This window comes from Phasianus colchicus, chromosome 2, assembly GCF_987193195.1.
Source record: "Phasianus colchicus chromosome 2, bPhaCol1.hap1.1, whole genome shotgun sequence".
Lineage (NCBI taxonomy): Eukaryota > Metazoa > Chordata > Aves > Galliformes > Phasianidae > Phasianus > Phasianus colchicus.
In genome coordinates, this window is record NC_143437.1 from 59055623 (window position 1) to 59081206 (window position 25584).

Sequence of the window (25584 nt, forward strand, 5' to 3'; positions counted from 1 at the left end):
TCTGGATCTGGATCTGTAAGCTGTAAGTTAGCAAAGCAGAGGAAATTTAGTGGTAATGAGGGATATAGCCTTTTAGAAAAGTGTAAATTGCAGTTTCTAAACTACAGTGGTCTAAATGCATATCCCATACTATTGGGAACTCAAAGGTATGCCACGGAACACTTGCCCAGAGAGTATAGACAAAAAGTGGTCTTACTAGCTGTGCTACTTTCATGCCACCTCCTCAGTATCCTACTCTTAATAAAAGGTAGTAATTATTTGCTTTCTCATGTGTTACTAAAGAATCTAAACCTCCACTAAAGAAGAAAAAACTTCTTGCCTCTCTATAGGGAGGATTTCATAAGTCAACATTTTTCCAGATACAGAATTTAATTTAAAATTTTTCAAAACTTACAAATGTAACTGATTTCAGGCAATCTCTGAGCCTCCCTCCAGTAAACTGTCATGTGGGTAATTTTGTTTTTAACATTACACTGGAGCTCTCCTGTTAAAATAATTGGCCTTCACGTGCAAAGAAAGGTTCTGTTTTTCCTCCATAACTTTAAATGGCTTTTCTGAGTTAAGACTGACTCATTGTTAAAGCAGCTAAGTCTACAGCACTTGGAAACAGCCACCAAGAAACAAAAATTATCCCTTGAATTGCTTCCAAAGATGAAAGTCTTTGCTAGAAAATAAAACCGTAAATACCGTCACTACCACCTGAACTAATAGCTACTTAAGAAAGAAAACACTGAACCAGTGCACATTATTTTTACTCCTGACTTGCTTGCCCTGCCAAATGGGCTATGCCAGGGAGAGTTATGTGCACGATGCTGTGGAGGAGATTTCCAGTATGGCTAGGCTGTGCTTAAGCACACCCTGGTTGCAGGTGGCTGAAGAAGTTACTGCTCCCACTGTGGCTCACAGCCCGCAGCCACCACAGTTCACAGCCGGTGCACCAAAATAAGCTGAGCCCTGCTGCAGCCTCAGCGTGTTCATGGCAGGGGACATGGATAGCAGCAGCCCACAGGCAAATACATCACTCTTCCTGCATTCAGCTGCAGGGGTGGCAGAGGGATGAAGCAGACAGCTAGGTGTGTTGACCTCCAAAATCGCCCTGGCCTGAAGAATTGGAGCTTGTGAGTCAGAGGCTGAAGAGATATAAAAGCAGCTCTCGTTTTTGCAGCCATGAGTCACCAGAGCAGTGCCGCCAATCTCACTCCTTCACAGAGAGCGCCATGCTGTTCACCATCTGATTTTAATCCTCACTTTCTAGAGTCAGGTGATTATGCACAAATGCCATTTTAATTTCTAGCCCTCCTCTCTGGGAATATAAGCTTCAAAATGCTGGTGCACACATGCTGTGAAGGCACAGATAGCACAAAGGACTGAAAACAGAGCAGTTAGTATTTAAAACTTTAAGACAATGTAAGGCCTTCATTGACATTTTTATGCTTTTGATGGTAGTGGCTCAGCCAACACTTGTAGTAGTTCAAGCTAAAGGTGGATGTCATTCTATCTCAGCACAGGCCAAGTCACAGGATGAAATGGGCTTTTTTTTCCTGAGGCAGAACTGCCCTTAGCATCAGGGTTGTATTTTGGGGCACAACTGAGCTTGATTTTTATGAAGTGATGTAAGTTTGTTGTAACTTGTGATGCAGAACATTCCCTGGGTGGATTTAGGCTGTCCTTCCCCAGAGCTCTAACTGATCTTGTAGCTCGTGCCCTTCACAGATCTCCCATCCCCATGAGGAAACCAGTTAGGTCTGGGCCTTTATGTGGGGCTAGACTTACCAATACTAGTGCACTCCATTGTGTGGTTGTTGGCTTCCAGCCCATCAGGGCACTTTTCAAGGCACTTTCCACTGTATAAGTAAAACCCACTTTTACACTTTGTGCAGAAGTTTCTGGTGAAGCAGGTATCACAATCAGCTTTACACTCTGAAATGCAAAGAGGACACAACACTGATGCTCTTTGTTGTGAATCACCACAGACTCAAATACAATAGAATTTAAGGTAAAATCACTTTAGAAGGCTCTAGCAATGTTAAAGTCTTCAAAGGAAGCAAATTATTTTTAGGTCTCCCTTATGACGTGTACATACATTGAGGACCACAACAAGTGAATTTAGTATGAGTCAGAAATTAATAAGGTGCTGGATGGTCACATGCTTTGTGTATTCTTGCAGACCTATACAAACTGAAGACAAAGCACAGCCCATCAGAATAACAACACACTAGTTGTAGTGCATATAGCTACAGGTCCTGGCCCAGTTCCACACTATCTATCTCCATCCATCCAAGAGAAATAAAATATTTAGAGTTTGCTTCAAATCAGCATAAACAATATATTTCCCAGTTCTCAGGTGCTTTTAAAATAAGTAAGCAAAAGTTTGTGTATGGCACAGCTCATGTTTGATATGCAAGGCCACACACCGCTAAAAACTGAGCAAGTACTTTGCAGTGTTATGTTACTCTGCAAGATTTTGCTCTAGGTTTGTTCATTAAATAACTTTTAGTACCAGGCAAAATCTGAAGAGCGTCTTGGCTGTCACACTTATGTTTTTATATCACCTGTGGGGTTAAAAACTGAAGTCTACAACAAAAATCACAGGAGGGAGGGGAAAGAAAGAGAATGGTAAGGATATTGCAAAACCAGTAAATTTATGGTTCAAAATACATAATGCGGTCAAAATGTTGCCCAAATGGTAAATAAGAGAATTCTTTAGAATACAATAGTTCTCTGCTTCCCAGCCTGCAGGCAACACAAATCAGGTAACATCCCCAAACCAGGCTGAGACCTTGCATTTTGGTACAGGCATTTACAGGACTACATTGCATGCATGATGATCTATAAGCAGACCAGAGCAAAACACATCTCCACAGAGAGCCACCAGCCACCATTTCCCCTGTCTCAAGGGGAAGGCCAATGAGCTAAACTGACCTAGGCTCCATGTTCTGTGGCCCTCAGCTTTCCCTAAGCCCCACTGCCACTCCAACTTGCTGAGCAGCCTCTGGAAGGCAGAGCCTGTGGCCTGTTGATGCTTCACTTCTGTGTGAGAGTGTAGAGGAGGCCATCTCTCAGCACCCAGGCAGGTCATTCATGCTGAGCTGGAAGCCCTGAGCTTTAGGCAGTTTTGTGGGTTTTCACCTTAACTCCCTGCTCAGGTTAATATCTATTGTGCTACTATAAAAGAACTGAACAGAAAAAGATTCAGCCTGTTCGTCTGCTTCTCTGTTGTCTCCTAAGGAGACAGCATTCAAAAGGGAACAAACAAAGCTGTGTGCTTCCCCTTATCCAGCACTTACTTGCACACTTGTTAATGTCAGGATACCGTGTCCCATAGTATCCACTTGGACATGAGGAAAGACATACTCCGATCTGTTTCATGCCGATCCTCTCCAGAACAAAAAAGAGTCTGGGCTTACATGACAGGCATCCATTGTAGTCCGAACATGTAGCACACCCTCCTTGGCAACCCTGGCTCACGTTAGGATGCACTGAGGAGACAAGCATTAAAAAATAGGGAAGGGAGGGAAGAGAATAATAAGTTAGACAATTTCTTTCAAAATAACCATGGTATAATGGTTCCTCTGTGCTCAGAAGGGTGGACCGTCCTCCTCTCTGACAGCTCTTACAGACTGCTTCATTTTTAGCTGTCTTTTATGACCTAACATTTCATTCCAGTGATTATTTCATCTCTATAAAACTGAGAATCTCAGCTGATGTGCTCTTAGTCATTGCAGAAATGACTAAGAGCAAACTGTATTTGAAATAGATATTATGGAACAGTAGCATTCTAGAGATCATTTATTTTTCAAGTTATTTTCAGTGGCTTTTCTGCTGCTTGTATACATACAGCTCAGCAGATGAATACATGTTCATTTGTGTTTGCTTTTATTAGCTGGATGACTGAAAAACAATTTAGTTTATCATTTCCTTTACTGACTAAGTGACATTTTATTGAGTTCTGCTGTGCAGGAATATGCCCTTGTTAGATTTGATGCTAATTCATGTCAATAAAAAGACGTAGGAGGGCCATCCTTCTCACCCTCCTTCTTTCCCTGGAATGTTCTCTCCATCATCTCTAACAATCACAACCTGATGATCAGACATAACTATGGCATTTACTCTGCTCTAATCCCAGCACAAAGCATAGGTAGAATTACATTTTTATTTTAATTGGATTGTTCTAAATCTTCAGACATCGAAAGGAAAACTTATTACCCTCACTGCTTAAGACTGTTCTGTTCTTATTTGAGGGCTTAGAAGCAGCAGAGAAGGGAGAAATATTGCAGACTCTCTTTTCAGTAGCAGACGTTCATCAGTGAATTACTTCTCAGTGGTAGAGAATAATGTTTTGAATATTTCAGTACTGTACAAATTCTTTCTTCTAATTACTTCATGATTTCATTTTTAAATAAGAGTTTGATAATTAAACATCAAGTAGCTTCAAGTCTGTGGTTTTTTTTACCTCTTTTTGTAAGAAAAACCCAGACACTTCTCTGAGTGTAAGCTTTCATCTTTCAACTTGAGACATCTGGTTTTACGTATATTTCATGTGTAAGAGAAATCCAGACCTCATCTACATTTGTAAATGTTATGTGTAAATATTGTTGTCTTCTTGTTCCGCCTTGTCCTCAGGCCTGTAATACTTCTGTAAATATATATGTGCCATACTTTCATCACCTATTTCAGTGTTTTGAATTTATTTTTATCAGCAGACACTGAAAAATAATTCATACAAACGATGAGCTTGCTTTTGTTGGCTCCCTTCTGTGGATCCCTTGGAGGCAGACCAGAAGCCCATATGAATCTATGGTTTACAGGCTGAAAACTGCAAGCCACCCTGACTGCTAGCCTAGAGGAGTTTGCCTGGTGTCAGGGAAGTTTGGAAATACCTCTATGTTTTGTTCAGTTTTGGCAAAAAGACATAGTCCAGGAATGGGAAAAGCACTTCTCTATGCTCTAAGATCTCACTGACCAGTCCTACAATCTGATAAATTAGAGTTCAAATTTACCTTTTTCATTGATAGAATACAGAATGAGGGATATTTCCCTCAGTAGAGCTGAACAGATAGGAAAAGAACAAACTTTGGCCCTGCTAGGGCAAACAATTTCAATAAGAATACAGGAACCTAATTCTCTCTACCTCTGAGTCATTTACTTTGTTGAACAACCTCAAGAGAAGTGTTTTTAGCACCAGGACACACTAAATATGCTCACTAAGCATAGAACATTTTTTTCCAAGAAGACTCCAAAGGTATACAGTATATTGATTTTGAAATTAAGACCTAAAAAACCTGACTTTTTAAAGTTAACTATAGGAAAATGTCTTTCTCTCTCTCACTCTTATGTTGTAATTCTTGCAGAAGGCTACTCTCAAAGGCAGACATGGTAATGTGATATAAGAAGCTGACATTATTTGAAAACTATCCGTGATTTTCCTTCATTAAGCCTGACAGTAAGAAGAAAAAGCAGCAGAAGTACAAAATATCTGCCATCAAATCTGTTATATAAAATATGGATTATCACTTTTGACAGGAAAGATATAATGTGTGAGTACCTGTGACAGATCATTATGCATCAATTTGCTTGATAGAGAAGACACTACACGCAACTGCTCAAAGGTCAAGATTTGTATGTGAGCCCTTGAGCCAGGCAGTACCTTATTGCCAAAAGAAGATAATTTTCTATAGCTAAGATCCATTACATGAACAATTTCCATCTCCAATTTACTTCCAGCATTAAATATGAAATAAAATGTACTCTATCATTTTCATACTTTCTTCCTTCTTCTGTTCCTCACAGATACATCTCATACAAATAGGTCAGCAAAAATGAAAGCACACAGTTCTAAATGGAGAATCATATAATCATAGAATCTTTTGAGTTAGAAGGGACTCTTAAAGACCATCTAGTCCAACTCCTACAGCTAGATCAGGGTGCTCAGAGCCCTGTCCAGCCTGACCCCAAATGTCTCCAGAGACATCCACCGCATTTCTGGGCAACCTGTTCCATTGCTTCACCACCCTTATTGTAAAAAACTTCTTCCTTATATCCAATCTAAATCTCCTCTCTCTTTTGGTTCGTAGCCATTTCCCCTTGCCCTATCACAACAGACCCTGCTAAAGATTCTGTGCTCTTCTTTCTTATAGTCCCCCTTTAGATACTGGAAGGTGGTTATCAGGTCTCTGCGAAGTCTTCTCATCTCCAGGCTGAATAGCCACAGCTCTCCTCAAAGGGGAGCTCTTCCATCCCTTAGACCGTTGAATCACATTGTTAGTGTTACGGAACATGGAATAGGTTAAAACATGTAAGTCAAGCTCCATTTAAAGGCTGATTTCATGCCATGTTATACCTCAATGTGTGAAACAAAGAAAGCTTCTGTTCTTGGAAATGCAAAGAGCAAAATTCTCATGCCAGAATTGGCATTTTAAATTAAGACTTTGTTTTTTGTTTTTTGTTTTTTGTTTTTTTGTTTGTTTGTTTGCTTTTTGTTGTTGTTTTTGTTTGTTTTGTTTTGTTTTATCTTAAAAGCCATTTAAAAGATCTTTTTTTTTTATAGTCTCCTGTTGTTCCTGACATTTTTTTTGAGCCCAGTTATCTGTGTAATGAAACTGTTTCATTATACTTCCTTGTAATGCAATGTAGACTCCTGGACTGGCTCAGACAAGAAGAAAAGCAGCGGCAGTGAAGTGCCCAGAAACTGGTACTGTATGAAAACCCAGTACTGGGTTTTGCCATTGAACTTTGGAAAAATAAATGGTGGAGGGAAAACATTCATGTCCAGAAAATGAGGGAGAGCATTGGACAAAACGCATCTCCATGCTCTAGCTGAGAAGCTTGTTCTCTTCACCCCTTAGTTTCCTCCATTTCAGGCTCCGAGCCAGACATGTGCCTAAGCTCTGCAACACAGATCAGTGATGGCCAGGGCTGCTTCCTGCACTCCTGAAAAGTCCAAGTCAAATGGATTTCAGATAGAAATGAAGAAAATCAAAACACCTTTTTGTCACAGGGAGAGAACTTATTGTTGCACAGTACAGAACTCTCCTGGAGCAGCAAGTGGTAAGTACCTGCAGATCTCAGGCACTACATCAGTTACGCACTGTAACCAAGAGGAAGCAACTAGACATGGTGAAATCTGACCATGTTACACCCGGTACAAGCATTGTTTCAAATTTCTATACTTACCATAGAATCATAGAATGGCTTAGGTGAGAAGGAACCAGCCCCAAGACGGACCCCTGGGGAACATCACTTGTGACCAGCCTCCACCTGTACATAGAGCCCTTGGCAACAACCCTCTGGCTACAAACATCTGATCTATTCTTTATCCACCTAATAGTCCAACATTCAAATTCTTATCTCTTCAATTTAGAGATAAGGATATGGTGTGGGACCATGTGAAAGGCCTTGCACAAGTCCAGGTAGATGACATCAGTTGCCCTTCCTTTGTCCACCGATGTCACAACTATCACAGAAGGATCACAGAAGGCCACCAGATTAGTCAGGAATGATTTGCCCTTGGCGAAGCCATGCTGGCTGTCTCGGAACACCTCCTCATCTTTCATGTGCTTTAACATCTCTTCCAGGAGGATCCACTCCATGACATTCCCTGGCACAGAGGTGAGGCTCACCAGCCTGTAGTTCCCTGGTTCTTTCTTTCTTCCTTTCTTGAAAATGGGAGGGATGTTTTTCTCACCAGAGACTTCACCTAACAGCCACAATGTTTCAAATATGATGGAGAGCAGCTTGGCAACCACATCAGCCAGCTCCTTCAGAACCCAAGAATGTATGTAATCTAGCCATATAGACTTGTACACATTCAACCTCATGAGGTGGTCTTGAGCTTGCTCCACTCTTACACCAGGAGGAATTTTGCTCCCCCAAACCCTGCTTAGAATTTCAGGAACATAGGAGGTGTGAGAAGCCTGAACGGAATGAAGACAGAGTCAACAAACCCATTGAGTACCTCAGCCTTTTCCATGTCTGAGGAGGCCATCTCTCTCTTCATTTATCAGACCTTATCAGACCTTCTTCTGCCCAATGCAGCTAAAGACACCCTTCATGTTATCACATCTCTGACATTCAATTCCATTTGCAGTCTGGCTTTCCCTGCAGATCCAGACAATATCCTTATATTCTTCTCCAGCTACTCATCCATCCATCCATGCTTCCACTCTTCCACTGCTTATACTTTTCCTTTTCCTTTTTTTTTTTTTTTTTAATGCATATCCACCCTAAGAAATGCTTTGAAGTCTATAGATGAAAAATTGCTTGGAGAGCACAGACCACTCCTGTTAGCCACAACTTCTAGATGTGGTAGCCAGGCAGAGAGTTATCTACTGCCTTGGCAAAGCGGGAGGCACAGTGGCTGCGTGGACTAGACACTAACTGCAGAACAAGATCAGGGTTCTGGCACTGCAAAAAGGTCCAAGGAACACTCTCTTACACTTGTAACCATTTAGCCTTTGGTGCAAACTGCTTCATTATAAAGACAAAATAAAATAAAATGCAATATAAAAATTCCTGCACAACCGTCAGAACTAATTTTCGTAAGCTAGACTGAAGATACTCTGTGAGTGGGCTGCTAGGAGCAATGTCGGTGCACAGAGGTGGTCTTACCAGCAGTCAAGCAATCAGGTTTCTAGTATTCAAGCACTCCTTGAACACTGTGAAATCTCTCAAAGATGGAAAATACAGCAAAGCAATGGTCGCAGTACATGGTGGAAGCACAGAGACCCACATGGAAGTTCTTACCCACCTCTTATACAAGCATCAGCCAGAGCTGCTGACTCTCAACAAATACAGAAGTTTGTAAGTAGTCTTGTGCCTGGTTTTAAGTCCAGAATCCATCTTTCCTTCTATAAAGTCTAACTACTAGAGATGAGAGAAGATTACTAAAGTAATCTTGAACTATTCTTTTTCCCTACCTGGGCCTTTTTGTTTGTTTTGTTTGTCTGTTTTTGTTCAAGCTGTTTGTCTAGATAATTAGTTTTCAGACTCATTAGGAAATGAAATCACTGGGGATTTTCCTTTCTCAAAATATATTCCAAAGTTTTACTCTAGCCTACTCTGGAAACAATGATCTGCAATTTCCAAGTCAAAAATAGAAAGTTATGGACAAGAACCTGAATTTGAAACAGGAATTTAAATAGTGGGATGATAAGTCATTTTAACAGCATGCAGCAAAGAAATTCTAAAACTCTTGGCAGTGAAATTTTGCACTCAGTTTTACTGTACATATATATTAAAATTAATAGGATTAATAAAAAAAAATAGATACATAAGGAATTCAGGCAGGAGTATATTGTGACAGCCAGGGGACAAGCTCGGTGTAAAGGAATATTATTCTTCCACTTGCTGCAGCTGAGATGCACTGTCTCACCATTAATCTTCAACTGCCAGAATTCAATTTAGAAGCTCATTCTTGAAATGGATGTTCTAGACATATGAAATCCATCCCTGCTAAAGAGCTGTTGTTACTCCTGGTTTCCCAGGCTTGTGAATACGCACAGGAAATATTTTCATAGCAGTTACCCTGGAATTAAGCCTCTCCTGGGTGGACCTCTCTGCAAGACCTGAGCCCTGCCCAGGTTCACCTACCAAACAGGATGCCCATATTTACCAGCTCTGGTGATGGGGGGATTTGGAATAGGATAACCCTTGAGTTCTTGTGTCATTTTATCACTCCATGAGTTCATTGGCATTTGTTTTTCTCTCTCTTGCTTAGTGTGAAGCAGCTGTCTGTGGCAGTGGCCTGAAAACACTATTTCGTGTAAAGCAGAATTACTCTTAATCACGTGGACCGTCCTTCAGGCAAAAGCAAACAGCATTTGGCAGTGAGCTCTTCTAATGAGAAAGTCATTAAGGAATTCAGTTTGCAAACCACAGCGTATTTCCTCATACTCTTTCTTGGACAGCATTTATCTGTGTGGCAATGGCAATGCATTAGAAATAGAACAGACAATTGTAGGGTAAAAATACTGAACTAACATGTAGGTAATGTACAGTGCAGAACATTGGAAAAGTCCAGGAGTGGTAGAACAGCACTGGGAGAGTAAGTACACGTGAGTTTGATTAGTTTGTATTATCACAACTAAAGAGATTGCCAGCCTGGCTGAGATCCTCAAACATCTGTCTGGCCTGACAGAATGTTGGCTTCCTCAAGAAGCACTTCCTATCTGAGGGAAAGGAAATCAACCTCTTTTGTTCATGAATGGTCAACAGTTCTAAAGGGCCACAGTTACATGAATATGGGACTATTTCCCAGCCTAAGATTGTATCTGTAACCATTTTGTTTTGGTATCTACAAGCAAGGAGTACCTCATTAAATATGGCTGCAATCTCACTGGGGGATGCATCGTTATTATTAAACACACGTCAGGCAAAGTGATCTTGAAAATTAAGTGCACTAGCTGCCAGAACACATTTCCCTCAAATTTAGTTAGAAAGAGCATCAATAGGCTGAAAAATCTCACCAGGGATACAGAGTTTTGTGCAGTCTCCTAGCATCTTCAGCTCAAGAGAAATCAGCCACAGCAACCACAAATGGATCCTTCTCATTCCAGAGAGTTTTGTAAATAAACTGAAAGATTCTTTTCATGGTGAGAGAGGGAAATTGACTTTTTTTCCCACGTACTATGGATCACCACCAAAATTTAGGAATCCAGTGAGATTAACCAGTATAGGAACCCGACAGGCTTCCTGAGGCAAGTTGCTTTAAGTAATCTTGTGATTACGAAAAAAGTAAGACCAGGTCGTGTAATACCTTCTGACATCGAGTTCTAAATCCTATAAGCAATTACAGATTTATCTAGTAGAGTCAGCTGTAGTTGTTCCCAAATAAAAAACTTTCAAGTCTATGTTATGAATCTACTCTAAGAATGTGAAACTGAATTACATTACCACATCCTTACTGTCTAGATATAGTGTCTATAAAGAGTATGTCCATGGAAACTACAGCAGACACAAAGACCACACTAAGACTACTTGATAGAGTAGATTCTCAGCTACAGAACAATAGTTTTCAACATAGACACCACCATTAGCTCTGCATCTTCACCAGCAATGAAAAAGAGCCTACACGTCATGCTCGTAACAATCTGCACCAGCAGAGGTGACCCACTGTCAGTAATGAAATGCACCACCCACTGCCTCACTGTGTTCACATTCGCTGTTGGGTCTCCAGAAACATTCAGCAAGCACTGGTGAATGCCAATGGGTGGCATTTTTCCTGCATAGAGGAGTTCAGTTCCCCTCCTTTGCTCCATAGGCACTTCCATGTCAGATTTGTCAGCCTGCCCTTCTGCTGCCACCTGTCACAAAGCAACAAAATGTAACTGAATATTGGTGGGAAGGTTTAGCCTTTACTGCCATACCATGAACATTTACTTCTGGAGTCATGGACCAACATAATAAAATAGGAGGTATTACTTTTGGGGCATCCCTCATAATGAGACTCCTAATAGTTGTATCAGCGATGTCTCATGATGCTTGCTAGACTCAGAAGGCATCTGTGTCAAGGTGAAAAAAACATGAGTTCTGGAAAGAGATTTTACTTGCTGTCTAAATACTTTAGACAGGATTTTAACAGTCTAATCCTTCAAGATGACATCATGAAAATCACCAGTTGATTTCACCTTGTTTGTAGGTGAACAGAACTCTAAAACCAAAGTTGCCAAATGTAATTGTGACGCTCATGACTCTCAGATCCCTTCCCTACAACAGGCACAGTTTTTTATCGGGTAAAAAATCATACCCTTATATTGTACATGCACATTCTCTGAAATATGCAGGCACATTTTGTACTCAATACCAGACTTCTGCCTATCATTGGTGTGTTTCTAACAAAGCTCGCTGGTGGCCAAGTTGTCCTGGCAGCAGCAGAGCCTGTGCCCCCAGATTATTTTGCTTGTTTTTCTACTTCAGCATCCTGGAGACTTTTATTGTTGGGTATTACACATATACTTGTGTACTTCAAAGCTGTTTAAGGATCACTCAGCTCATACTGTCAATGTTACACAACTACAGTAGCATTTGCAATTTTCCCGTTTCCCACAGGGTCTTTTGAGACCAAAGCTTTTCTCTCAAAATTTTGTTTCAGAAACCACAGAAAGAACAGCAGGATGTAACCGATTTTACTTTCCATGCTCAGGACTAGGGAGAAGGATTTAGACAGCAAAAGCCTGTAATCCCATGTCAAAGTTATGGCTTTTCTACTACCATGTTTACAGTGCTAAAAAATTAATAAGCCAAACAGAAAGCCAGCCCACTACCTTGGCATTGCTCAGATGTGTCTTCGGGCAATTACTTAATATCCTCTCAACCTTGTATATTTTCCTAAGTGGTATTGATCAAAATTTTGTACTGAATGAACTAATATTTTTTTTTCTGAATGACAATTAAATTCATACCATACTGAAACGAAATGGAAGCCCCAAATTATGTTGTTTACAGTGGAACTATTCTGGATCGCTGCCTGCAACCACTGAATCAGAACCTGTCTCTTTAAATTCAAGCCTCACATCAAGAATTGGATCCAGAATATAGATACTAAGAAATACCACGCTGATGGAAGGTCTCTAAACATTCGTTTCCATTATTTGTAACAAGGATAATCACCAATCTCTAATTTTCCTAGAGGAAAAAAAGGTTAAATTCTCCAGGCCGACACAACCACTCATCTTGTGTCAGTAATGCAAGATACTGCCCGAAATTCAAGTTTAATTTAATGGTAAAAATACTTGGTCTAGTGACTGCTTCTTCACTGTAGCACTGGGTGGTGATGCATATGCTATCAACCCATGAAATGATCCAACTATCTTCACCTTTCTCTTATGTCACTGGGAACACCGACAGTTTAAAAAAATGCCAAAGGTTTCTGTATGCAAAAAATGGATGGTACAATAAGAAAACAGACAAAAGACTTCATTATCAGCCAGCTCAGGATTCCTGCCTGCAGTCCTAACCAATCAAAGTCAATGGCAAAACTCCTAATGAGAAGGAGTAAGGATCTCACTCATTAGTCAACAACTTTAGAGTAGCCCATGGTTTGGAGCACCAATATCTGATTTTTAAAGGTCAGTGTGATTAGATGGCCTGCTTTGAGTGGGATTAAGTTAGAGGTTGTGTGGAATTTATGTAGGTGTCTGATTCCTGTCAAACAGACCCAGTTCAACAGCTCTGTGTGCCTGGCCCTCCCTGTGAAGTAAATATGAATAGCACGTAGTTAGGGCTTATTTCATCACCCTGTGTGCCTTTGCCCTCTCTTTGAAGTTGGTGCCTTCCCCTCACTACCAGCTTTGCTGCCTCACACTGGCCCACGTGAAAGAAATTTTGCACACACCAAGCATCCTTCTCTCCCTTAAAACTGTAACGCATCTACCATCACTGCACCAACATGCAGCAGGCAGCCCACCACCAGTCTACAGCCATGCTGGGAAGTATTTCAGCTGAATTACTGGGGAGCTGGTGAGGAAAGCAGGGCTATCACCCGTTTTATTTCTAGGCAGGGACAAAATGCATGTCACACCGTGTGCCCCACCACTTCTCAAGTCTTTGCAGAACAATCTACTCAGCTGAGCACAAGAGAAAATGAATCTAAACTGTTCTTTTTTATTACCTAAATGTAACATCTGCAGAAATATGTTCTTCGTTCTAAAATCAATTAGCAGTAAAATGATGATGCATCAAACTTTCAGTTAAATTAATCTGCTTATGCAGAGGCTGCATTCAAGAAGAGAAAAAGCAAATGGCAGCAGTCGCTGGTGGCAGCAGCAGCTTGATCTGGCACAGGGCAGGCATAGGCCCATCATGACCTCAGAACAAGTCCATCAGTCATCGCTTTCCCTTGCAGCTAACTTGCATGCAGCGATTTTGATGGCTGCTATGGTGGCAAGAGTCTCAGGCAGAGGGCAAGGCACCAGGCTGCCCATGCTGGAGACTCCTGCTGGGTGAGAATGGCCTGGAGAGGATGGCCATCACTGGGAGCTTGGCTCAGTTGGCCAAAGGATGTGTGCACTACTTGCTGAGATGTCTGCCCCTCTGGACTGGAGGCTGGAAAAGCTGTTGCACAACGATTTTTGAAAGTGGGATTCATGCAAAATTGACATAAGAAGAAAAGATGATGAAATATTCTGTTTAAAAAAATATATATCTATTTTAATTTGTTGGAAATACTGGATTTCAATTTCACTTTTTATGGCCTTCATATCCGATCAAATAAATCAAAATGAAACAGGATGAAAAAATAATTCAGAATTTGATATAGTAATAATAACTTAAATGTGATATGGAATGGTAAAACATATGGTAAATTTAAAAGGAAAAGGAAATCCTAAAGAAAAAATAATTAAATGGAGAATACCTACTGACAAAGGTAAAGAAAAACAAAATAAACCAAATATATATATATATAATATAAAACCTATAATTAAACATCAAGAAAGCTTAGAGTCACTGTTACTAGTTTTATTAAGTATTTTGAAGAACTATAAAGTCAATGTTTTTGAAACTGTTTCAATGTTGCTTTTTTTTTTTTTTTCTCTTTAAAATCAGTTTAACATAAACTGAACATAAAAACATTTGAGAAGATTAATAGTTAGTTAGTTAGTCTAGGAATTATAACTTTCATGTGTAGCTAGTTTTTATTTGTCTGGTATATTATTTAATACTGCTGATGAACAATAAATGTACTCTCCAACACTTTTTATGTACAGTTGGTCTTAAAAATACAGTTTTGCTAAAGTATTTCACCAACAGAACTAGTATGTATCATATAATTCAGGCTGAATCAGTGCCCAGAGGGCTCATGTTAACCTTACACTGCACAGGTAAGAACAAATTAGTGAAGCAGCTCTTCCTACCCAACTTGCTTCATAATTAAATGATCCGTTTGCTGAAATGGCTGCTTTTCCAGGTGTCAGATGCCTTAGCCAGCTTGCAAAATATTTTTGGCACTTTGCAGCAGTGCTCTGTTGAATAACATTTTTCTAAAAACTACAGTAATGAACAAGAAAGGACTGTTCTGTCATACTGTAAAATAATTAAGATGACGCAGAATAAATGATAGAAATAGAAGCTATTGCTGCAAATAGAACTGTCTAACATAAGTTATACCAACAATTAGTTAGGCTTCAGTGAAAACCCAACATCCTCCAGATATTAGAAAAACATGAAATCACAGCAGTTATTTTGAAAGCATCCAATACGATGAATGTTTGGCAGCTCGACTGGTGGCTAGTGGCTTGCGGCATCATGTTGGGCTGCCATGAGACAGGCCTCGGATATGAAATGACCGCAACAACACCACTCCAAATGCTGGGCTGCTGCAGCGACATTATGATAAAAAATGACACATGTGGATGCCAAAAAGAAAGAAGTAAAAGGAAAGGTTGAATTGTGCCCTACTATGAAAACGTCCGTCTTAACCAACTCCGTGACTTCATGGAGTGGCATGAAGCAAGTCAAGTAGTTTGCTGTCAAAATGAGATATCAGCTCCCCATAAGTACACACCGCTGGCGACCGAATTCAAGTGACACTGTGTATAGGAGTGATCTCCTGTATAGGAGTGATGGACCAAGGCATCAAACTGTATTCTGTAGACCAACAGAGATCTTCATCATTTTAGAAAGTGAGAAAAATTATTGCACATACATGAGGTCCAATGCCAAAGCAAACTTACACACATTCCAGTACAGAAAAGAAATAAAGCAAACATGGCAGAAGAAATAAAAGCAGTAGGCAAACTTTCAATATCTAGTTATTTTGTATTTGCCTGTTTCCGAAGACCCTCTAACAGCACCACCATTCTGTACTTTTTGGAGAAAGCTAGCATTTTCAGGGCTGACGAAGTCACTAGCATGCAGTCCTTTCAGAAATACACTCTATCTTCAAGCATTGTGAATTTGGAAGTAATAACATCAACATTTTCAAATGTAGGGCCTCAAGTGAGATAATCAATCTCCTGCATCATTCCCAAATACATGACCTGAACTTCAGCATGCCAGTGGAAGATGCAAATGGTAGACCGTCTGAAAATGCAACTGTTTATGTAGGAGACTAATCAAAGAGTAGTTGCTTCACTCCTAGAGCCAAACATAAAAGTTTTGGCCCTGTCAACTATGGGCTTCAGTTTCTTCAGCTGCAAAGGAGAAATGATACCTATCTCTTCGGAGTGTTGAGGTGTTTAATTCATGGATGTTTACAATATGTTCTCAAGTTTGGCTGAAATTTCTGGCTTCTTACTTTGCCCACACAAACCTTCATGTATAACTGTTCTTGGCACTGTGTTCAGCCTTGCTTCATATGGGATTCTCTCATATACATCAGACTGAAAGCAACTACTGACTCATGGGTGCAAGTGTGGCAACCATTTACTCTAGTCAATCATATGACATTTCCAAGTACAGATTTCAAAGACAGATTGAGGCGAGTTGGGAAGTCAATTCTTTTAACATTCTGATTTCTGTTCTGTGACTGAAGAGATTAGATTATTGGAAAGCATGCTATTAGTGGTGGCTTGTGGCCAAATAGTCTGCTCTGCATTCTGCAAGGGGTGCTGTACTTGCTGTAAGCAAAGGAAAAGAGTAGGTTAAGTTACTCTAGCAAGAAATGTTCCCTTTGGGAATTGTCCACAGCAAACTAGAACTGTGGTTGGTGAGAAAAGAGCAGCAGGGAGAAGAAAAATAACAAAAAAAGTCAGAAATTTTAGGGAAATAAAACGCCCTTTTTCTTCTATATACTGAGCACCAAGATAACGTTTAATGTTTGTTGATCCATTCTATGCTACTTTCTGCTTATCCAGACCCAAATGTATGAAAACCCAAACAATTACTAAGTAAGCCTGTGCTTAAATTTCACCCCATTCCAAAAAGCACATCAGCATATATTTACCTTCACATATGTGACACAGACCCCTTGACTTCTATTAGACTTAAACGCCTGATTAAAATTAAGGACACATCCTTGAATAGAGGCTCTCATGCTTGTAGCTGGCACATATCTTCCTGAAGCAGACAAAAGCATGACTCTTAACACACTAACCCAAAAACTAAAAATAATGTCTTGAACTTCTCATCCCTTCAATAATTAGAAGACTAAATCATTTTTCATTTTTAATTTTTTTTTCAGTATTTTTAGATTTCATAGTAAAGAACAAAAAGCTTCAAATGTTTGCAACAGGATTATGTTTTCAATGTGCCTCAGAGGAACAAAAACATAGCTTTTAAAAGAGTTTTTTTAAGAAAATCTCCTTCCTAATTCTACAGAGAAAAGCTTTGTGAACTCAAAATGCTTATGAGAAGAGTTTGGTATTATTTTAATTTATTAACTCTTAAAAATTAATGGTTTTGCTTTTTAAATCACTGTCATAATATGTGGGAGTAAGATTCCTCAATGCTTAGAGTTAGCAGCTCTGTTTCTTTGCTGCAGAAGGCTCAATAAAGATGCTTTTTTAACAGAAAGATTTTCAAATTTGAGATTACCTATTGATTTTATCAATAAACTCCTAAACTATATTCTGGTTATGAATAAAATCAGATTTCTTTGATTTCAATAAGAAAAAAATGGTGTTCTGGAAAGAGAGACTCAAATCCTGTTCCTTAATCTCTTAAGTATCCTTTTCAGCTCAAATCCACTGTTTACTCTGTAATATTTTCCATACCAACATCATATGTAACACTCCATATGGAAACAAGAAAGCACAACAAAGGTATTCTCACAGAAAACTGGAAAGAGGTCTTTGAAGGGAAACCAAGGGAAAACAAGGCCAAATGATCGGGGAAAATGATTACAGTGTTTTTCACTGATGTGAAAGAGAGAAAAATATGATTATCACAAAACATGTTGTGATTTCAACCATCCTTAAAAAGCCCTGGGAACATGATTTAATCTAATCTCAACAGTAGCTGTAGCAATAATGATCCAAATATAAGTGCAAGTCTGTAAGACTTCTTACCCTGAGGTCCTCAAGCAATTGAGTAACACCCAGCTCCGTCATGTGAGAGCATTTAGGGATGACATTACCTTTCCCTTCCTTCAATGAAGCAACTCTTCAGCAGCATATGTTTGGAAAAGGAATACACTGCCTGTCTGAGAACTAACCAGTCATAGCTGATAAATCTGGAAAACCTGTAGAGATGCTGGACTCTTACCAAAACCCAACGTGATTGCTGTTGGCCTTGTTCTGCTCTATACTACGTGAGAGATGTGGCCATCCCAATGCTTAGGATGAAGCAAGAGTTCAGTACTGGGCATTCGGAAGAGCCAGTGAATTATTTCACTGCTGTTTTCCTCCTCTGAAGATTTCTAAGCTTTGAAGTATCGTGATGGTACATAATTTCCGAGAGCTGCTGGAGGCAGGGTACAGCCATTAGGCAGTTTGCACTGGGATATCTGCTTTCAGCCCACAGCTTTGTGGTATTCACTTACATCAGAAACACAGTTGTTTGGTCACAACACAGGAAAAATGCTTTGGTAAACCCAATCCTTCTCCAGTTCTTTCTTCTATTATGAGTTTATAAGCAAGGAACAGTTCTCTGAAAGTTTAATACCAGAAGAATTATACTGGCATAAAACAGGCATGAGAACAGATACATTAAAGCTTCAGTCAGGCCTGCTTTAGAGATAAAAACATACAATAAAATCTGTATCTAGATCAATGGAGTGTTTTCTACAAAACCAGCCTCACCTGAAGTGTGCTCTCAAAAAGCCCATCTTTCTCTAAGTGGAAAAAAACAATCAGTCTGCAATTAGGAGCTGCCTCTAAAATATCTGATGCTATAAAACCATTTGCTATTGGAAGTAAGATACAGCACATCAGTGGTTGGAAATGGGAATCAGTGAATCTTGATCACAAAATCCAAACAAGTTCAGGACACCTTCACAGTTAATAACTGCAGTTGCCTCAGGGGAGGCCATATGATCTCAATCACATGTGTGCTTCAAATAAGAGGCCAGACATCCTTCTGAAAGTATGCTGCAGCTCAACCATAAATTATTTCGCCTGAGAAAGGAACCATTGACCAGGTCCTAGTGCTTTTGCTAGGCAGACGGTCATGTTACCCCTCTCCCAGCAGGCTCTCTAATCCTAAAACCCCCAGCATCTCTCAGATAACACAGTCTGCAAGGCACTGCAGACTGTGCAAGTGACAGAATCATGGTAGTGCTGTCAGGTGTGTAATTCTGCCCATCTGAAGAGCACTTTCGAGCAGTCAGAGCCCTGGCTGTGGGCTGAATACTCCGAGGGCTCAGCAGTGTGTTAGCATTTTGTCTTCAGATAGTATCAGCAATATCATCGTTTTGTTACTCATAGTGAGTCATGTTATGCTCATCAATCTGATTTTGATGACACAGAAAAAAGAGAGTGAAATAATTGTGGATAAAAGCAAATAAAAATGCCATATTTTTAATATAGAGTGATGACCCAATATTTTCTTTGTGATTTGAGAACTACTTGCTTCACAGGAGTTTTCAGAAATAAAATAAACTTCAGTTTCCTTAAAACAAACTCCACATTGTTGCCTTATGAACAAAATTGGATTTTTATGTCTCATAAGGTTTCAATGTAGCATATCTGCTGGATGAAGCATCAGTGTAAGCAAACAGACGGTAGGAGACTTGTTGATTTTACCACAATATATTTGTGCAGGATAGAGAAGGAAAGAAATCAAGAAAGTATCTTTTTAATTTCACATAATCTTAGCCACTTGTCTAATGTAGTTTAACTTTTCATATTAATTCATATGAAATTACTGAGAAAGCAAAAGAAAATTAACAGTACCTTTTCATTTTTCAAAACCTAAACATTTATTTAAAATTCTTCAACAGTATGGTCTCTTCCTCAGTTTGTTTATTCTCTGTATCTGAGAAATTTAAGAAAGCACTGATAAATTAGTATTTTAAAGGGGATATAAAAATGGAATGTTGTTTCATGTGTTAATGGAATGAAATGATGGAATACTCCTTCCTCAAAAAGCAGAAGGAATAACAAGCCAAGTTATTCACTGCTCCTGTCTTGTCTGAACTACAGCATGCATTTCACTTGGCTTCTTCAAACTAGCATCTCTGAAATGTGTTTAAGGTGCTGTCTTATATACAGCTTGGATTAACTGTTGCCTTAAACAGCATGTCCACTCAGTGAGCATGGCTCTTAGAAAAAAAAAAAAAGAAAAATGAACTTACTATTATAGTCTCTCTTTTTGCACTTCTTTTTCTTCCCCAGCAAACTGGGCTTCAGTTCTGGAAATATAAAACTGAACACCTCAGCTCTTAGAGAGTTGCAGAGTAGTCATTCACAATTAGGCTAAGTGTCTGTAATGCCCTCCTATCCTCAGTCATGTGTTTCACACTCATGTTGCATATGTTTATGATATAACCAACCATGTTGCAGTGTGGAGCAAATTTTGAGAATCACTTTCATCATTGTCATAACACTGTGAGATAAGCAGGAATAGCCCTTCACATCAAAAGGGAGATGATATACCAGCAATTCCCCTGAAGTGATGGAGAATTAAAATGTATGCTGCACTTGAACATTCAAATATGACACTAAAGCGTTTTCCACAGTAGAAACTAGGAGTCCTAGGCGTTCTGCTCTCTTTCAACTGCTTTTTACCATTTCTGCAAGGTTTCTACCCAACTTTGAAAATCAAAGTGCCTGCACTTAGGGATCCATATAGGGATTCACCTTCCCTTTTTGTAGGCAACCAGCATTCCTGTCTCCTTGGGAATCTTTTTGGGTCTTGTTCGGTTTAACACTCTGTAGATGGAGAGTGGGAGCATCAGGCACTTGTAGTCACAGAGGCAACAGGCATTTCTAGGCCTCACTCCATCTGAATTATCTTAAACCTCTACCTAGGGATTAAATTGTGCAAGAACTGCCATTTTATGTCCAATGATTAGCTTGGTTGTTGGTATTTATGCTTTCAGTCCCTGCAGCCAAAGGAATTGATCAAATTCTTTATTTATTAGGGTCAGTCAAATACAAACATCAACAAAGACCTGCCAAATTATCCAATGGAAGATTTGTTCCTTGATAACCAAAACAAACAAAAGAGGAATGACCTTCTGGACTTCAGCAAGAATTGTAAGTGACTTGTAGGTCTTAAAATGAGATCATTACTGTTGACTAGACTTAGAAAATACTTTCTCTGCCTCTTTTATGCTTTTCATAAACTGATGGCAATGGTCTACTGAAAAACTTTCAAGAGGATAGATATGAAAAATGGACTGATATTTGTATGGGTTTTGAAAGGTGCATTCTTACTTCTGTTTCTTAATGCTATTATTATAAGGAGAATGTTAACAGAACTGCTGGCACTAGTGAGGATGTTTGTGTTACTAAACTCAACTCTTAAATTAATCTGACTATGCTATTAAAAATCTTGCTGTCTGTAATTGTAAAAAAAGATTCTGGACCATCTTGATTCTACAATATCAACATGTGTCAGAAAATAAGCTTTTTCTCCTGACAGAAATTCAAAAATTGGCCCCAATTTCAGATCCACATTTGCTTAGAGGAGCTCTGTGTAGAACAACTCCATTTGCTTTCAGCTATCCAAGCCCACCAGCTTAGAAACACTCCTTACTCATGTACCTCTTCCTTGAAGAGACCATCTAGTTTGCCCTTCCAGAGCTTTTCCAGAGCATAAGCTTTAATATCCTGAAGCTTCATATGCATGCATGGAAGTTGTTTCCCCATACCTGCTGCTTGACATTCATCATCCTTGCCACTGTCAAGAAACTCTAAATACTCTTGTTCTCTCCTCCTAATGGCTTTAGGGAAGGAAGTGTCAGCACCTGAAAGCCCAGACAGACCAAGGACCAAATGCAGCCTTTTGTCTGCTGCTTTTGGACATGAATGATGTCCAGTGATAGCAAAAGGCCAGAGATCCATCCAAGACCTACTCAATAGCGGTCATTCTCTGAGAGATTGCTACTGTTTTCAGCCAAATGTCAGAGATGGCCTTGCCTCAGCAACACTTGGGAAAATGCACTGCATTCACCGGAGTCAAACACATCTCCACTTGTGTACTTCACGTGCATCTTATGCTTGTGAACATACACAAACAACACACTGCTTAATTTGTTCTGGGTACTAGTCAACTGCGCAGAGGAAAAGCTGGAGCAAACATCACCTTCATCTGTCTAGACACCAGTCCAATATCCTCTGCAAAGGGGATGTTAATTACTTATTATTTTTTGATGCATCCCCTTCTGTTTAACTTGCAGAGGCTTACTTCAGGTCAACACAAGCACTGTACCTTCTCCTTTTCACTCTCTAGGCAACCTGTAGGATGCATCTTTACTTTAACAAGTTTCACCCTTCTTCTCTGCTGTGATGTTGAAGCCCGTGACTTCATAAGTGACTGAAATAAGTGATGGGAACATCCAATGAGCCAGCATGCTCTTGCTCAGCAGCTCTCACCTAACTCTCCCAGTTACCCAGCTCACTTTTACTACCTTTTCAGTAAAGTTCTGAACTTTTATACTGAGAATGATGACTGAAAGTCTGAAAATTCAGATGTAACTATGAAACTTAAGATGAAATGATGAACACCACAAATAACTCCCAGGGAATATCTAGACATTTTCTTTAAGATAGAGAGGGAAAATGAAAGGAAGCTGCCAACTTCAAAAATTATATATAATTCCAAGAGAGCTATCTTGCATGCCAGATATTTCTGAGTATCAGATATTACCATTATAGGAAAACATCACAAGTGGCCTGGATGAGCTGCAGGCCTTTTTTTCTTGCAGGACCAACAAGGAGGAAACTGGAGTCAAACTCTGTAATTCATTTTTGCCCCTTCTGTTTTGGAACCAGCACACACTTCTCACTGCAAAATGCCAATATATATGTATATATATAATATAATTAAAATGAGGAAAAAAATTAACAGTAACACCAGCCTTTCTTGGAACACAAAATCTTGCAGTGCTATGCACATCACAGAAATATACTTGCTGTTAACTGTGTTCCAGCATGTCATATATTTTTTCAGCAAAAAAAACAAAACAAAACAAAACAAAACAAAACAAAAACTGGCTAGACTTTAGGTGCAACAATGCATCTTCATTCATCTCAGAAAGCTGTAAATGTGGCCATTTTAATTCTCAATTCTGAGTCCACTGGAAAGTTATTTCTGCCAGCATTACTTCTTAAGAATCTTATTATCAGCCCATGAACACCCTTACCTGCTTCCAGTATCACACTGAACAGTGAACACTTCAGACACTGTACAGAGGAATTTTAGATAATGAAAGTTACATATTCTACCAGAGAAGTGCTCATCTTTTCCCCTTTATCATATGATAATAGTGCAAAGGCTGTTCCTGATGAAAGCAGGCTTGGGAGAGGGTTTGGAATTGTGTATTTTTGTTAGTGATGGGATGTTGGGAGGAGGGATGTTTTGTTGTGTATTTTTGTTTGTTTTGAGGGGGCAGAAAACAGAAAGGCAAAAAAGTCCGAACTAGGACTTTGAGTACTTTTGCAGCCTGATACAGATCAGTTAAAACACATCAGTTAGGACACTTCCTTAGCATACTCTGCCCATTGCTGTCCTGAAGATTTGTGAGTAGGGTGCACACATTACAGAATGCTGTCTCTGCACTGATTATTTATAATGATAACATACTGATGCTCAAATTACACTGTGTTCTGCCTGCTGCCTTCTATCTTGTCCTTCCCTACAAGTAACCCAGAGGTAAGGATGTTCACATAAGTTAGTAAAGTGCCTATTGCTGCAAACAATAATAAGAGCTATCAATTAGGAGCAGTTACTTACACTTTGTTTAATCTCTAACGGATTCTTCTAAATATTTACAGTAGAAGAGTTGTCAGACCAAATGCTGGAAATTACTGGCATCTTCCCAGAAGCCAGAAAGGAAAAAGAAAAGAAACCCACTCGTTGTGTTCTTCTGTGGGGTTTTAGCAGTCAGGATCTGCCTTCTATAACATAGTGGTACCGAGCACCTCACAGTGTGGGAGGCACACATGGGCCTCAAGAACCAGAGCTGTTCATGTGAAGGAGGTGTGAAGGAGGAGCAGGAGTACTGGGAAGCAAGGAGAGCGTGTGGCCCCAGGGAACGACACACGTGCCAGACAAATGCTCAGTGCATGGGGCCCTGGCAGCAGGAGAAGGGGATGAAAACTTTACTGCCTGCCCTATCTCTGGTAGAACCTGAGGCAAGAGGCACTTGTGCAGCTTGTTATCCCTCACTGTCACACAGCAGGTCACAGAAAAGCTCAGAGGGTTGTTGTCTTACTTTGGAAAAAAAAATACACTGATTTTAAAATGAGAGCTTAGCCTGAATAAGGATCTGTGAATTTGTCCAGATCTAATAGTTTTCTGTAGTATTTGCCATTGTAAGGCCCTGCCCTGATTTTGAGATGTGTGTGTGTGTGTGTGTGTGTGTGTGAATATGTGTGTGTATGAATGCAAGTGCGAGAGAGAGAGAAATCTCACTGCTTAAAACTGTTCTGCCAAAATAAACTTTGGAGCATTTTATAAATTAACTCTGCTCTGTGTGTTTATTTTTCTTGTGGAGATTCTAAAAAGAGACTGTTCAACTCATCTTATTAGGGGCAGCATACTTTTTTTAAAGAGAAAAATAAGTTCCTACTCTGCACTGGAAAGTATTTGCTATTTTCAGCTAAAAGTATTCTTTCCTTCTGACCTGGCATATTAGATAAGATTTATATTTCTGACCTGACATTAGGTAGTTAAGATTTATTCTTTTATATTAACTTTACTGAGCTTGCAAGCTATTCATTTACAGCACAGGGAATGTATTTATGGCAGAAGCAAAGAAAGTTCACTACAAAGTAGTAAAATATGTTATTAGGAGTGTCCCGTAGACTGATGAAAATTGTGAGTACCCTTGCAGCTGGCTCCCTTCTGGCTCTTTTTTCCTTCTTTGTTATTTCAACGTTAAAATCTGAATTTGAAGTCAGTTTCAATGGTGAATAACTTAAAAGAGTCCAGATGATTCTAATATATCCACATATATATGTATGCATACGCTGTGTGAGAGGTGCAGGGGAAGGGATAACAAGTGACTTGAATTCTCTCCATGTTCTGCTGGCAACGACCCAGGCATAAGGAACATTGGACCTCACTCTCCTGCCAGTATAAATCAGGAGTAACTCTACTGAGGTATGAAACTGGTCTGTGAGTGAGAGCTGAATCAGATCTATAGCTCTCCTTTATCCAAAGGTGTGGGCCCAGGCAATCTGTTAATTTCCAATTGACTTAAAGAGGAGAACCGCAGACTGTGATGGAAATCTGGAATCACTTCAAGCCTCTGTGGACAGAATACTGGAAAGTTAAAGGCCTCCTATTGAAATCAGTGATAAAACCTCCCATTAACTTCAATAAGAGCAGAATCAGGCCCTAAAAATGGCTGGAAGCCAAAGAACTGGATGGCTCATGCAGTAGGTAATAGGAGATTATGACTTTCACCAATAAATCACCGATGCAAACCTGGCTGCACTTGGTTTAGACTCAAAATTGCTTTCATCTGATGTTTGTTTGAAACTGTCCATGTTGTAAAACCTTCAAGAAGAACTGGCAGACATGATAGCTGTCTCAGCAAGA

At 39.6% G+C, this 25584-nt stretch overlaps 1 protein-coding gene across 3 annotated transcripts in view; it reads right to left on the minus strand.

Annotated features, from left to right (window-relative positions):
• The window catches only part of RSPO3 (R-spondin 3), a 77118-nt gene that overhangs the window by 39196 nt on the left and 12338 nt on the right, over nucleotides 1–25584 (minus strand). For all 3 annotated transcript variants that reach the window (XM_090135822.1, XM_031611237.2, XM_090135821.1), the window contains exons 2-3: nucleotides 3288–3479; nucleotides 1774–1920 (exon numbers count right to left, since the gene is read on the minus strand). In XM_090135822.1, coding sequence (XP_089991948.1) covers nucleotides 1774–1920; nucleotides 3288–3479 — 339 coding nt within the window. The remainder of the gene's footprint in view (nucleotides 1–1773; nucleotides 1921–3287; nucleotides 3480–25584) is intronic.